Below are 16,330 nucleotides of genomic sequence, written 5' to 3'. Positions count from 1 at the left end.
CTCTAAAAGCTTAATTTCATAGGCATTCTTTAATTCCTCTTTTTCTTGTTCACTCAATACTACTACTCATGAGGTTCTATAATCTGCCCGAACGATCAAAATACATACCAATATACAGATTGACAGGATATATTTACACAAGGGAAAAAAACAAAAACAAAGCATGTATTTGTGGATAGATTCCAATAAGAAAAAAAAGGGACTCACTGACATTAACTTCACATGTGCTAGTACCTTCAAATCTTAGTTGTTTTTTTCTCATACAAACTTTTATAAACATTATAAAATATTAGAGCAATATCTGATTACTATAAAACATGTACCTAGTACAAAATAACATAGAATATAATAAAGCCTGTAAATATTTTTTAAATATTTGAAAACAAAGCAGACAAAAACAGGACAACTACAGATATTTTTGAGGCCAATAAATAAAATCAGAAGGAAAATTGAAGATATTAATAAAATAATAATAAAATTGAATACATTATACAAATGGACTCAAATCCCAACTACCACAGGTATAGTAGGCCTTCATGTAATCAAGTCCTCCCTGATAATTACAACACGGTGTTATCGTCCACTTCGCCACCAGAGGGCGACACAACACCATTCACCTCTGCTGCGGCCAAGAGTGTACACAACAGCACTTGGGAGTATTGTCTGACAGTGAGCTGTCCTTCTGAAAATATCACCTTCATTGTGTAAGAAACAGCATTACAACTGTAACACTGACAAACCAACACTGTCTTTCCATCAACAGTCAACATACGTCCACAGCAAAGCCTTGACAACAAGGAAAAAAAGGGATGGGGGAGCTTAATACTGCAGAATTATCACAAAAGAGTTTACACAAGAAAGGAATTGACATCTTTATTCACAGAAGCATCCAGTGCATTCGGCAACCCTCACTCACAGAGGTTAAAGCAATGCATTACATCTCATGTGCATAAAAAACTGACAAACACAATATAAAAAAATAGTGACAACATAATTAATGCTTCAGGTACAATAAAAATACACAGTACTGGAACCCAGTACATATAATGCTGGTTTATAATCTTTTTTTTTCCTTTTCCCCAACCTGTTTCAATTCAGTTTGCCAACCAGCGGCAAACTCTTACAGTCAATAGAGAAGAACGACAGCATAGATTGGAATCGGTTTGTAGACGAGGGGCACGTCATTTTTCTTTATGCTCAAATCATGCTTTGAAGAGGGGGAAAAAGGAGTACAAAAGTCTGCACAAAGAGATGAAAAAGCCTGAAATATCCAGTATGAAAGACGGAAAGAGAAGGGCCTTGTAAAAAGATGCTGCTCTTTCCAACAAAAATGCACCGTTCAGCAAAATATGGATTGTCAACTCCCTTGAAAAACAGGGATACTTCTCACTTTTGGAGGGGGCAAAAGGGGACACAGATTGCTCGTCAGAAGGTTCACTTGATTTTGAGATCCTCACAGGATTTATGTTCTGTTCAGCAACGAGGACCTGCAGAAATAAACAAGAAGTCATTTAATTATTAGAACGGTCGAAAACAGTTATTCAAAATGATCTATCTTAAAAATGGAGAAGCAAAAATACAGAGCATTCGAAGGTTTGTCACATTTAAAGGAAAAAAAATAAAATAAATGTAAACACGTTGTATAGTGTCTGCCCTGTGCGCTGAGCCAAGTCCAGTGCCCTACACCAGATAAATCAAGCATAAACTGGTTTCAGACTAGCAATAAAAGGCAACTTTGCCCTATTATTCTTCAGCTGGATTCTTCCTGGAGGGCTACTACCCTCATGCCGAGACACAGAGTCGAGTGGGGTGGAGCACGAACTGCTGATACAGACAGAATCTGGTGCTGTGACAGATCCTGTCGCAGTGGAGAGGAAAAAATAAAAAAGCAGCCCACCGTTTGCCTCCTCCTCTCTCTCTCTATCCATCCCTCCTGAGCTGTAAAGCTATCAGGAAACGTGACTAAGCAAGAGCCATGAGGTCTCATCCTTTCCAAGCACATATGTGTGTGTATCCATCACCGCATGATCTTTGGCAAGCATTAATGGAAGATGTTTTCTGTTGTTTATTTATATTTTAACTAACTGATCGAAGCAAATGTGAGAGCAAAAATAGATAATGCACTCCTTTAAAAAAAATGTGTCAGAATATTGTAAAACATGAAGCCTAAACAATAGAATTCTCAAAATACTATTTCAGTAATTTAGATTGCATGTAGTGTTCTAGTGAGACAAGGCAAACTGTGTAAATAATATAAAAAGATTTTTAAAATATGTAATTAAATAATTTGTTTAATTCAAGGTTTGTACAGTTATTTACTAATGAATTTGCATTAACGATTATTAGTGAATTGAAATTCTGACTGAAGTGTTTCACTGAAAATAACATTTAAAAGAAGGATTTGCTTCTAGATCATATTAATATGGATTGTGAGCATATTTTTGAAGTTTTTACTAATTATTATTTTTCAAAGGCCTGGCCACTACTCTTCAGACAGGGCAGGAGTAATCTCAGCATCTGAATGCAGAAGATGACTTGATGAATCGTATCATACACACCTGAGAGATTTCCATCTGTCTTTCTCCATGTTGTTCTCTGGTCCTTCACTCTCATATGATGCCAGATACAAAGCTGTTGAGAGATCATTGAGATGAGACAAGTGTGTCAGCAACAAAAACAAAGCCACCTGTTTTCTTTCTTGAGGAATGTTCTGAACCTGTGTCACTCGGTTATTTAGCGTGACGCATTTCACACCTGAGGCAATCATGACAAGCGCAATTGTCTTCGTGTCTGGTATCTTGTTTGCTCACTGCGCAGCTATCATTAGAACATGTTTATGACGCGAGTGGCAGAAAATTAGTGTGCAGAAGAGCTCTAGCTCAGACAGGAAGTCCAAATTGACAGTAAAAAAGCAAGACAGAATGCAGAAATTATGTTTAATTAGCAAAACCACTGTCTGGCCTCAATGTTTGCATTTCAGAAGTTGGAATGAAGGGGCTTATGTAAAAAATGTACCATAACTTGATTGCAATCAATCATAAACTAGCATTAAAAAAACATCTGTACCATCTTCACTGAAGACCGGTGCGGTCAGGAGATACTGCAGAATCTTGCGGTCTCTGTCAAAAGGACACTCCACCTTCTTCCATGTCATGAACTCCATCACTTGTTTGGCCAGCTCCCAGAATTTCTGCAGCACAGTCAAGATTCATTCTGTCAGAAATCATTGCCTAAGTTTAATTTCTCGCTGAATCGATGCCCTTGAAACTTCATTTCAACAGATGCATACGTCACTGAACTAAATCTGGATGCTTCCGTTGCTATGTGACAGTGTTTCCTCAACCATCCTTTGTTACTCAGTAGCTGTGACGACAGTTGTTTCCATGCATCATGTTAGCTTGCATGTATCGCCAAGCCAAAGCGCAGGAATTACCTCAAAATTGAAATGTCCGTTTGGGAGCCTGTTGGCACATCCTTCATTGAGGAAGTAGATGTCTTTAATCAAGAGGCTGAAGAAAGGGATAACAATCTGAAAAGCAAAAAGGGAACACAAGATTACATAACAGCTATTACTGACCAAAAACTAAGAAAAGAAAAAAAAACATGCAACCAAATGAAGCAGCCTCACTGGAGTCCATCTAAGGGTTACCGCCACAGTAAGACTGCATTAGGCAACAGTTTCTAGAAGCCTACAGGGCACAGCACAACTGGATCTACCACTTTGGAGGGCAATAACAGTGATTCATGACGAGGAAGCAGTGATGTGTATGTGACGCTAAATTCTAAACTCTGTTGTAGCAAATTCAGCTACAACATGATAAACAGCTGTCACTCCAGTACTCAAGAAAATAAAAATAAATAAATACAAACAAACAATCCACCTCCCATTCAAATTATAATGCAGAAATTCACGTGCAAAATTCAAGTCACACTGATCAAAAATTCTTCAAGTAAAAATTGCCTTATTTAACATTTTAAACAACTTTTTGCTATGAACATCATACTAAAACCTAGAAAATGTACATTTACAATATTAATCATTTAATTCATTCCACGCCATCAACATCCTGAAAATCTTTTCTTTTTTTACATTTATTTATTTTTGTTTTACATAAGTCTTTTTAAGCCTAAGCATCACTCCAAAACTGAGAAATAAATAAATAAATAAATAAATAAGAAATAAATAAGCAAAAACAAAACTATTGGCATAATTAGAGTACAGTCCCATGCGAATAGTTAACCAAGTTCAAATCAAGCTTAAAATAAGCGCAATATCCATCGGCGAACAAAACAAAGGGTCAAAAAGACGAGCAGTCAAACCAGTTGATGAGTTAAAGACATTAAGAGAGCAGTAATACGTTCCTGATTTAATTTGTTTACAGTGGAAATTCCTGTCCTGGAACATGCACTTATTTTGTCCCTTATATCTTTAAAGTAACAACACTTGCCAAAGCCTAAACACATCTGATTTTAGAGAAAAACAAGTGACATGGGCCACTGTGATGCAACCCCCCCCTCACCCCACCCCACCCCACGGAAGAGCTAAGCATTCCAGTACTGCTCCTCTGGAACATTCTGTCTCACAACCCAAACCCACACAGCAAAGATCTCCTCCCTAACCAGTCGAAGACGCAAAACAATCCTTACGAAGCTTGACAAAATCAAACAACATATCCAATATATATTAGAAGACTCAAAATAGTTGTGCATTTTAACGAAGAGATTAACAGTGTTGAGCTTCCTTTTGGCAGACTCAGATGCCGGATGGATTTTATTGAGTTTGCTCACAGAGAACACTGCAGAGCATCAGAACATTTTGTTAACTGGCTGAATGCCATGTTTTCATAACTAGAATGGAGCATATTTAGCAGGGGAAACAGAATGTCCCATTTGATGCCTTGCCCTCAACAAATCATCCTCAAACGGCCCACCGTCCTCTACACTTGTTATTACATAACTCTCGGCCAAAGAGACCAGACGCTACCTCAATTTAGTGTAAATACAAAGCTTCTGGACTGGGATCTGCACTTGAGCCAATCACTGGCATCTTTAATGCAATGAATTGGATTTTATCATTGTCCTCGCTGCGTTTGTTGCTAGTATCAATACAACATATCACAAAGTTCAAACAACCCTTTTGTAAGTACATGCCCCCCGAACCCAAACAGTGTTATGAAACCAACGTTCCTATGATTTCTGTGAGAAAATTCTGTGCATTACCTTCTCTCTGCTACTATGAGCAGTGATAGATCTCTGAGTGGCTCCGCGCAGAGCTGTTCTGTAGTTGTAGAAATTACTAGAGGGATCCATCTGGTGCTGCGAATAGAGACAACAACGGGTTTAGGCACCAACCTCAGGACTTGGCCTGAAAAATGTAGATGTAGTTTCTACAAACAAAAGTTTTTTAATGAGCTCTAAGCCCATTCAACATGGTTAAGTCTCCAAAGGCAAAATTAGTCACTCTAGTTACTATTCATTATGGGACATTCTTTAATGTGAACCAAGTAAGATGATCCATGTTATGCACTTTCAATCTTCAGTCAACTTTTTGCCAGCAGGTGAGACAAAAGTTCAGTTCACTCTAAACAGTTTAAAGCAGCAGGTTTCATATGGTTCAAACATTTGGGGTCAGTAAGATTTTTTAAATGTTTTTAAAAGAAGTCTCTTATGCCCCAAGGCTGCATTTATTTGATCAAAAACAACATTATAGCCCTTTTGAACAGTAGTCTAAGACTACATATAGTTTATCAAGACCATTTTAGGTGAACAAGTAATAACCTTTATTAGGGACTAGTGCTGAATATCTGCAGCTTTTACATTAATAATTTTATTCTACAGGGAAGCCATGACTAAACCTTTTATCCTACAATCCTCCATCGTCTTAGAGTAAAACTAGAGGAAGACAGAGTGAGAGAAAAGAAAAAGTATTGTGATACAAAGGCTGAAACTCCCTGAAGATTAGACACACAGTCCCCTATTTACACATCAAAATGCTGAAAGCCACAAGGCGAGACTATGTGTAGGTGTGTGTTTTGCGTACACAAGTCATATATCAAGTTCAAGGCCTCTGCATGTCTAAAGATAAAGCAAGACCTAAACAAAACCCTCTTTAGACAGTAAACATAGTGTGCAGATTCAAAATTAAAGCCTTAAAGGTCTCAACCCATCTCAAATTTGGCCTAAAAGGCTTTGTAAACATTTGTACACCCACTCAAAGGGAGAAACGCTGTGCTTCAGAAAAATAATGACACAAAAGCAACAATTCTCGCCCACTTGGGACTAAAATTGGCAAAATATGGCATCCATATTGTCCGGGGTTTGAGCATCGTGCATGCATGAGTCACGGGGATAAGAGCCAGGGTCGGACACTTAATATGATTAGTGCCATGTCAGCACTGCAGCCCCTACATGTTCAGTGAAACACACCCACCCACTGCTGTAAACAGAAAAGACAACATCAAACCCAACATGATGAAATACATACCTCTAGTATATCAAATTTGGCGGATTTGATTTTTCCCCAGGTCTTCTTGAGCCGTGACACTGGACTCATGTTCATCCCGGCTGAAAGACGCATAGAAAGAGACACAGGTCAGCACATTGTTTCCTGTCAGAAGTGCAGTTTCTCTATGGCAAATAGAGCAGTGTAAGCCCATGAGCCCTCATGAACAATGACATTAGCAGGAGCATTATTTCCCTCCGACAATAGGTGAGGCTTATAGAGCCGAGGGTCACGGTGGGCTTGTGCAGTCAGCACTAATGACCAGATGAGGTCAGAGTGTTGACTGGAAATCACTAGGGGTGGGTCAACCAATCAGATTTCTCTGTACTGACGACAGCATCATTTCTTACTAGGTCTTGATTAGATGTTAAGTTACTTGTTTCTGAAGCTTTAAAATAAACGCATAATCTAAATTCACCTCAACTACTTTCCTAAAACACATTCTTTGTATAGTTTAGGGACCCAGTTTGGCTCTAATTTGGTATATATAAAACATATACTTTTCAGGATATAAACAATTCTAGAAGGATAAAATCAAGTTGCTGTTTTTGTTAACACAAATACACAAAGTTTGTGGTCGGTAAGCTTTTGTAGGTCTCTACAGCTCACCAAGGCTGCATTTAAGTATTTATAAAATAATGGTTTTGCATTTTAATATATTTTAAAATGTATTATTAATATTATTGTTCTAAAAACATTTCTTATTATAAATGTTGAAAACAGTTCTCCTGCTAAATATTTTTGTGGAAAATATGATTTTTCATGATTCTTTGATGAATATGGCTTTGACTTGACCCCAAATATTTTAATGGTAGTACGTGTTAAAAAGTAAAACGGCTTCAGAGAGACAAAGGAATTAACTGATGGATAAGGGAAACATTGATATTTGTAGTTCATACTTGCACATTTAACCAAATATGTTGTGATCTGTAACTAAAATTCAGTAATTTCAGATGTTTTCTTCCCCAGTTTTAAGCCTGATAGCAGCAACACCATCTATTCATCTACAAAGAGCCATCTGAGGCTTAAGTACCATTAACAATCTGTCTACACTAACAGGCGTCAGGCCCAGAGCTCCTCCGGCACACTAACATGATACTAGAGCGAATGATCTTTCAGTTCTAGCCATGCGCTGATGCTCTATTCACGTCACACAATGTACGCGCTGCCTCCAAAACACACAAGCAGGAGCGATCAACCTTTCCCATGACTTGTTTGTTCTCTTTCAGTGGCTTTAATATCAGCCCTCCATCTCCAGGGAGAGAAGCTTGTGTAAGAGCCCCGGCCCATGGGCTCGTCTCCAGGGAATGTCCAGGGAAAGGACAGCTGGTTCCACTCCCTCCCTCTCACAATCCCCCTCTCAATGAGTCTGTCCCTCGCTCAGTCTATTGGATTGGTCAGCACTGACCATCTGGCTGAGGGATGCCACTCCCTTGTTCCAGCTCTCGCTCACACAGGCTGAACAGCTGCTTCTTCTCCTGGCTCTATCCACTCCTGTTCCCTACCCATAATGCCTCAGGCACAGGCCTAGGTGTGTTCTCAGAGAACTGAGTGTTGAGTGAATGATTAATGTAGCTAATAATTATTTCATTATATTTATGAAAGTAAAATGCACTATATTATCAGAAGTCTAACATAAACACAAAATTGTTTATTACAGATTATCTAGATTATTGAACAACGGATGATAAAGACTAGTGAAAATTTACTCAACTAATGGCTAAAATTTATTATCTAAACCTTAACGCATAGCTAAATAAGACTCTCCGAAGCACTCAACAAACACACAAATAAAATAATATGAGTCTGTAAGAAGTTTGTCATTGTTGTGTGTGTGAAGCGTACAAGAGCAGGGATTAGAAAAGCAAACCAAATCCTGCCAAAACAGCATTATTCAAACTGATTTGAGGGGAACAAAAGAGCTTTCTGTAGAAAAGTCTTGCAAGGGACGGCAAAACACTCACTAATGATGGCCATGAGCGAGTTGAAGTTGCCAATGTTGAAGCATTCTCGTGCCACGTCGATGAAGAACTCAATGACTCGAGCCCGATGCTTCTTCTTTACAGGCTGCAAGAGAAAATCAAATTATATTTATAGCAATGCTCATTAAATACTTAATAATTTAGCAACTTTCATGATATAAAATCTAATGTTACCTACACCACCATTCAAAGGTTTGGGGTCAGTAAGATTTTTTAAAATGTTTTGAAAATCTCATGATCACCAAGGCCACATTTATTAGGTAAAAAAATAAAATAAAATAAAAAGAGAAAACTGGGAAATATTTTCAACAATTTGATGAATAGAAAGAACAGCATGACCTCAGGAACCTAATGACTTTTTTGAAAGGTGGTGTATATTTTTATAAGGCTTATATTTAAAAATCACATTAGAATCCCTAGCAGTGCAACACAATCTACAGGAATTTAAGTTTCTGGATGAGTCATAGCAATAAAAGCAGATTATTACCATGCAGATCTCTGTTGCTACCAGGTAGCTGAGCCTGTTGAACCACTCCACATAAGCCTCCAGGTTACTTGCTTTTTTGTGATCACTAAAGCATCTCTGCAAGAATCAAAATTTCAAAAGGGTCAGTATCATCATTCAATTACAATGAGGCTTGAGTTTGGTCAAGAGCTTCATTTAGGACATTTTTTTCTACAACGTTTTCCAGTTTATTTTTCAAATTGTCTTTATTAGGGATGTGCATTTTATCTGTACCATACTGGTTTTCTGCCAATGTTAGCATTTTATTTATTATTTTCATCATCAAACTAGCATAGATTCCAGATATCAGCTATTTTAACTTGTCTCTATCAGCCAGAATTTTAGTGTTGGTGCATCTATTTTTCATCCTAAATTCTGAGCTCAAAAACCTTTGGCAGGAATGTAAACAGTTCATCATCGGTAGAATATTGCTCTTTAAGTGATCTCACAGAACTTTGCATGCTGGCATCTGTGATTCCTACAGTCCCAGCCCAAGAACAAAGGTCTCCGAGATGACTGATGATCTCCAACAATGCACATTCAATCAGAGAGCTTATTTGCCCTGCAGACCCTCCATGCTCACTGGGCCTTATGCGATTATCTGTTTAGGGAATATATACAGACACTTTGTCTGAAAGCTCGGGCCACTCTAACCCTTCATACCTCACATTCCTATAGTCTGACTGTGCCATCCGTCACACAATGCCTAACCCACCCTACTCTACTTGTGACGGACAACATCAGAGAGCCACGGCGGTGAACAAGGACCCTCTGGAGAGACGGCGACCAGAACAAAAGACAGGGAAAAAAAAAATTCCACTAGCACCGCCTTGACACGGGCTGTTGCCTAGCAGTTCGACGGCAATGGGCATTACGAGGCAGGGCTGAGTAAACTTTTGGCAGGTTATTGTGAGAAACCAGTTGCTAGGCTTTAGCCACAAAAGGACGCTGTGTGGAACGTGAGGAGGGAAACTTGGACGGTGATAGATTAGACGAGGAATGTGCTGTGAATGCTGTGTGAAATAGGTGACACCACATTGAACCCAAGGGTTAATGTAAACATTGTGTGCATTGATTTGTTGGAGTCAGATATTTGTTGTAGTAAGCACAAGACCTAACATTTGCATTGTATATATTTTTAGTTGACCTTGCTGACCATAAACAGGAAGGGACTGTTACCTTGTCGTTATCAAGAGGGTCTTTCTGAACAAACGCTTGAACAAACTCCTCTGGTCCGATGTAGCTCAGTCTTTCCTGAAAAATGAAGATGTCAACTTAACCTTTGCAGTTAGTCCAAACCGTCACCTTGAAACCTTACTTTAGTAAATAAATCAATCAATCCAAACACACAGTGAGGCGAGGAATGTAAGGTCACGTAAACCGAGGAAGTTCCACTCACCAGTTCAATGTGTGTGAGTTGTTGTGCCAGGGTGAAGGGGTCGCTGCAGATGGTCAGAATGTCTCTCTGGATGGACTGAGGTTTGGTCTTCAGCACAGTTAGTCTGTCAGTCACAGAGGAGTTAATCTTGGCCAAAGCCTCCTCGTACTGACTCAGTGTGGTGAGCTTACGGATCAGTGTTTGTGTCATCTGTTGCACTGCCTTGCGATAGAGCTGAAGAGAGACGGGGAGACAGAAGACGGGGATTTGCAACCATGCTTTTATTGACCAGAATGACAAGGTAATCATTCATTTGAAAGACTGACAACAAAATGTGTCCCACACTGATAAGAAAGCTGAATACACAATGCATTTGTGCTGCAAACATCTAATGGACTTCCAGGCGTATAATGGTGCCCTTTCCTCTTGATTGGTCAGCTGTGACGGTGGTTCGGCTCACGGGGTCTAACGTTCCAACATAGGGTCTTTCTTGAGTATGTTACATAAACGGTTAATGCAGGATTACGAAACAGCAGCACTTCATGTCCTTCAAAGGTTCACAAGAATCCTGAATGCTGCCCATTTCCCCTCGTAATATAAGATAGGGTTGAGTTATCTAATAACAAGAGCCTGATACAGTTCTGGACTTCTGTTGCGTAAGGAGAGGACAGCAGCGGTCATGCCCTGTTGCTCAACATCAGTCGGACAAGAATCTACATCCTCTGCCTGCTTGACAACCAGCGGACATCAAAAAGACAGCCCCACGCCATGAATTTAAAACAGGCTACTTAAAGGAATCCTTACCTAAACTGGTTACTTAAATAGCACTGCATTTCATTAAAACAAAATACTTTTATTCAGGACAATAATCACCTGAAAGTCAATCAATTCACTCGACTTTAAACAGTTTAAGCATTTAAAGCATCAGACAACAAAACTGCAGCTCTTATATCAAACAAAATGCTATTGTCAATTTGTGTGGAGTCTAATATAGTTATCGATGTGGCTATCATTCTTGGTGCAAACAGGCCTTAAGGCTTTTGTTTAACAAGAAGATATAAAAAGTTGGCTGTTCAAACTTTTGCTGAGTGGTTGTGGGATCTTTCATTTCTGTCAGGCTTCAGTTCTCCTTTCTGACTTATAGAAAATAAAAAGTGACATTAATCTGTTGTGCAGGAGCTCAGTGGCGCATAAATCCATCTGGCTCAGAACAACCTGCACATAGTGTAGAGGCAAGAATATTGATGATTTGACGAGAGCGAGTACAGGAAGAAACGAGTCCTTGCAGTACTTTAAAAGAGCACAGTCTTAATATTCCCTCTTCAAGCTCCCCCATATGCTGACACATTATTTTTAGCAGGAGTTCTTGGCGATAACTGCTTGACATTTTGAGCCAGCAGATCAGACAACTCACTTGTTGTGGAAAAATAGAAAAGAAAGCTGCTTGTGTGCTGCCTCCATGTTTTTAACCCTGGCATGAGTGTGCGACAGCCATCCACATGGTACAACCTCAGAGTACAGATCACTCTGGCATGGACACACCACACCCAGGTCAAGGGTGAATGATCTCCATTACTTTCCCAATAAACAGGATTTGTGCAAAAGGTGTCCAAATGTGCACCAAATGGGTGTGTCTGCAAATGCACAGCTGAGCCCTGCATTTCCTATACAGAAGACCACATGCATAATGACAATCTTTGTCGACCAGAAGCCTGAGGACCAAACTGTGGTCTGGAGACAGATGTTACGGCATCTATTCTCAGCTCCTGTGCTGAAAGCAAGAGAGCTGCAATGCAACTGCCAGTAAAAAGACTGAAAACAGCAGGTCAACAAACTGCTGGCAAACTCGTCAGGACCACTGAGGTCTAGGAGAGGTCAAAAAATAAAAGGTCTAACTGGAAACCACTTCATAGTGGTCTCGTTATGATGGGCTGCAAGCACTGGACAGCACATTTGACTCAGATGGGCTTATGTCTAGCTATAAATACACCCATTGTCTATTGTGTGGCTCTGACTACTGTGAATTCCCCGTCATCGTAGAGTCAGTGCTCCACTGTAACAGACACTCTCATTAACAAAATTCACGTACGAGAACATGCCGTTCACATGGCGGGAGAAAAACAGTGACTGAATTACATAACACAGTAAGCATATTGATGGTATGAACCATGAATGCATTCTTCACACTATGAGACACTCTTTTCATGCACAGATATACATCTACCAGACAGTCATGACTCAAAACACAGATTACATTTGTCTCGCCTACCTAGAAAATGTAAAGATAATAAACATACTTTGAAGAAAAGATCATGAAGATACTTTAAAAGAAAACATGAAGTGGTCACACCGTTAAAAAAGAAAATTTGATCCCCATCAATAACGTGTAAAACGGTACACAATAAATGAAAAAAACTTTTAAAAAAAAAACTAAAATGCATTTAATGATGCTAAAAATGTTATATCACCATCAAATCAAACAAAACAAATTGTAAAAAAAAAAAAAAAAAACTAGATGTAAAATAAAATCTAATCATGTAACGCAACCACTGGTGGTTTTTGTGCCCAGGAAGTTTAAAAAAAAACTAGAATAAATGTGTTGAAAAAGTCCCTTTGATGAAAAAAAAAATGCTAAGCCAGTAACATGGTAACAAACGAGTCAGTGCTAAGAGAACTATTTAAATGCAGCCTGTGGAAAAGCACAAGTAAAGACAAAAGCAGCTGAACAAAAGAGCTTTCTTCTCACTCCTCTTGTCAGAGCGCTTTGGACTAAAGAAATCTCACCCCCCATTGCTCAGGTGTTGACACTCTTCTCACTCAACGTGTTACATCCTACGTCTTAAGTAGCTGAATGTTAAAAAAGCCATGCTAAGACATATAAAGGTTTTAACACTGTCTATGTTACTAGTGGTACTAAAGGCATAAAGAAAAGCTAATGTCTTTGACGCAAGTGTTCTCACCTATCAGGTGACTATTATTTTAAAACGGCGTTGCCCTTTAGCTGACATTTCCTCAAGAATGAAAAACTCATTGTTTCTGCTGAAATGATCTTCCAACACTTGGAAATGACAGACTTACTTCATCTCCAGTACTCAGACGATGTGTTAGTTCCTTCAGGCTCTTCATCATCCTCTCATCCCTGAAGTCATAGGGAAACGTCTCCGTCCACTCAGTCAGCAACTGCAGGATCTTGGGAGCAATTTTCCTGACTCTTGCCTACAGATTAAGTAAAAAAAAAATTGCAAATTATGGTCCTTGGTTCTCAAAATAACCATGAAGACTGACGCCACCTTGTATGACAATCAGTATAAAAACACTCTTGTACCTTATCAGCCTGAGGATCAGTGAGTCTCTGCTGGTCCACACACAAATGGCACACTTTGGACATCAGCTCATACGGGTGAATAAAGAGACGGGAACTGAGCAGGAATGTGAAGATGTATGTCCTCTGTGAGTCAATAAAAAATGAGATCAATGTTGGTGCAACAATACAAATTATTAATATCAGTTTTACATTATTCTAAACAAAACTAACATTGGACTGAGCTACATAAAATGTATTTATATTTCAAGAAAATAAATCTGGTTAGCTAGACTACACCTCAAAAGGACAACTCTTACTTTAAATAAAATTTTTTGAAATAATACAAAGGATTTATGTATCTTTAGATCAATTTAATGAATCCTTGCTGATTAAAAGTAATTTAAAACCAAATTTTTGAGCAGAAGTGCATATCACTAAATTATAAGTTGAAAGCAATTACAAGTCATTTTTGTTGTCTCAATGTTTAAAAAATAAATAAATGTGAGATATAAAACTGAGCAAAGCATATGTTTGCAATTCTCAAAATCCAATACTGTGAATTGGCTTAATAGCTACGTTTTACACACTATATACTCACATCAGGATAGTAAGCCACCGTGGGGACCAAGTGCTCAATTAGAGCCTCCAAGGACCCTGACACCAGGTTGTTTTCATGATAATACAGGCCTTCATAGTCCTCTTCCTTGGCCTTATAAATATTCTTGTTGTAGCCACTGGACCCATACATCGCTGGAAAGGGTGGTGTTTGAGGCATTTTGTCCTGTTTGAAGGATATAAAGAAACATCAGTCTGAGGAGCCTAACCTAAGCACAAACACAATCAAAAACAGACATTGATGCATGAACTAATTCGTTAATGCTGAGCCTCCATCCTCAACTGAAAATTTTGTTTACCTTTGTGTAAAACACAAGGTCCCAGTATCATTATAGGAAGCTGAGTGGAAAATGACTCTTCCTCGGATGGACGACTCATGGGGATGAATATGTCGCGATTAATCTCAATGTGCACACACCTTCCCTGATTGAGCCTGTGAGAACTTGAGTTTAAATCTCCATTCGCTCTGTATTTTAGACTCACACTAGCTGGCTCTAATCCACCATAATAGCAGCTGAACATACCGCCGGTGGGTTTCACTCACAAACACCAACAAATTCATCTTCATGGTGCTTTTACCTCACGTGGACGTACAACACAGAGGCTCTTTCAACTACGGGTTGATAGAAAAAACATGATGACCTATGAGATCTTGTGCTTCTGAAAAGAAGGATTCTTAATTTCCCCCTCGAAAGCAAAATGTGGCCCATTACAAATAAGAGTCGCATGAGTCGGTCAGCATTAGCTAGAGGTGATAAGCAACCAAAAGCAGTTCTTCACCCACACAAAGAGCTCTGGCTCACATTGCCTGCCTCCCTCCTACTTCTGTATCTTCCAGGCTCTTGTGGAACAGCAGAAAGTGCGTTTTGCACATGTCCATGCATCACATAATCACGCGGATGGCTCTAGAATGCCAGCACGAGCTTCTGTGCCATTTCAGAACTCAGCCCATGACTTTAAGTGAGATTCCTGGACACAGCGCATATGGGCCCCTCAATGGAGGCATTCACAGCTACGGCACAGGGCGTCAAGGGACACCCCGAACAATGCGCAGCCACAATGGCCGCCTGCCTATTCAGGCCCACAGGCGTTTGGGTACCAGAGTCAGACAGGAGTGTGCAGGAGGGAGGGGGTGTCGTACGATGAGGTATATTCTCAGTCCGCGGCCCCCCACAGAGACCTCTTCATAAAACCATAGACATTAGCATCAAAATGGAGGCTCAAGAGGTCAAAGCAGCAAACGCCCCCCTGCGCATCTGCTTTACCATGTGTTATACCATCTGAGCATATCAATGAGATAAAAAGCAAGGAAGGCCAAATGATGTCAAGAATTACTTTGCGCTCATCACCAGAAATTGACAATTTGTCAAGTCCTTTATGAATGATGCCTCTGGGAACCGCGTATGGTTTTATTCTCTGACTCATATTCTGTAAAAGAATTTGCAAGACCTTTCATAAAATAAACCCCTTTTTGGTTTTTGATGAATAAACTCTAATTTTGTCTCATTATACGGCCCAAAAGCAGAATACCCCTGCGCATCTGCCCATGCAACCCTATTAGTGAAGCCCCCAGGCCACAATGCAAATCTGCTAAAAGCTAAAACAGAAAAAGTCAAAGCCCTTTTAAACTCTCTAGGTGCACCAGCTGCTGCTCGACTGAATTCTGTGAGCGACTAAAACAAATCTGAAGCTGATTAGTAGCAGAGATTCTGTGTTTACTTTTTGGTTGCAGGTGTCAAGTATGGCCAGCCACATGTCCCCTCCTCTGTCCTGCTTAAACAAACACGAAGCACAGCCGTCACCACAGGGGCTGTGTAATGTATAAGCCCTTGCTTTCACACAATTACTGAAATGTTTTTGTCAGAGCTTTTATTTTGACCATGCAGAATATTTGGCATCCTTGCATGGCTGCCTTTTAGATAGTTATGACAGTCCAAAAGCTAAAAGCATTCAGTCCCACCCACATGTTGACTGTATTGTTGATTACTGTGTCTCTAGATCAAAACGGGCTTCCTCAAGCATAAAACAATATTTAGCAAGATAA

The 16,330-nt window shown here is 39.5% G+C and overlaps 1 protein-coding gene across 2 annotated transcripts in view; it reads right to left on the bottom strand.

The window, feature by feature from the left end:
- Positions 1 to 16,330, bottom strand: part of LOC306870798 (ras-GEF domain-containing family member 1B-A-like) — a 68,216-nt gene continuing 51,886 nt past the window's right edge. For both annotated transcript variants that reach the window (XM_079418215.1, XM_079418216.1), the window contains 13 exons: positions 14,270 to 14,452; positions 13,693 to 13,815; positions 13,446 to 13,583; positions 10,389 to 10,601; positions 10,169 to 10,243; positions 8,972 to 9,067; positions 8,467 to 8,569; positions 6,485 to 6,564; positions 5,221 to 5,316; positions 3,434 to 3,529; positions 3,067 to 3,190; positions 2,559 to 2,631; positions 1 to 1,487 (listed from right to left, as the gene is read on the bottom strand). In XM_079418215.1, the coding sequence (XP_079274341.1) occupies positions 1,463 to 1,487; positions 2,559 to 2,631; positions 3,067 to 3,190; positions 3,434 to 3,529; positions 5,221 to 5,316; positions 6,485 to 6,564; positions 8,467 to 8,569; positions 8,972 to 9,067; positions 10,169 to 10,243; positions 10,389 to 10,601; positions 13,446 to 13,583; positions 13,693 to 13,815; positions 14,270 to 14,452 (1,425 nt within the window). In that variant the 3' untranslated portion in view covers positions 1 to 1,462. The remainder of the gene's footprint in view (positions 1,488 to 2,558; positions 2,632 to 3,066; positions 3,191 to 3,433; positions 3,530 to 5,220; positions 5,317 to 6,484; positions 6,565 to 8,466; positions 8,570 to 8,971; positions 9,068 to 10,168; positions 10,244 to 10,388; positions 10,602 to 13,445; positions 13,584 to 13,692; positions 13,816 to 14,269; positions 14,453 to 16,330) is intronic.

The sequence above is a fragment of the Barbus barbus genome (genome assembly GCF_936440315.1).
Source record: "Barbus barbus genome assembly, chromosome: 6".
In the NCBI taxonomy this organism is placed as follows: domain Eukaryota; kingdom Metazoa; phylum Chordata; class Actinopteri; order Cypriniformes; family Cyprinidae; genus Barbus; species Barbus barbus.
This window is presented reverse-complemented; position numbering and strand designations above follow the sequence as displayed.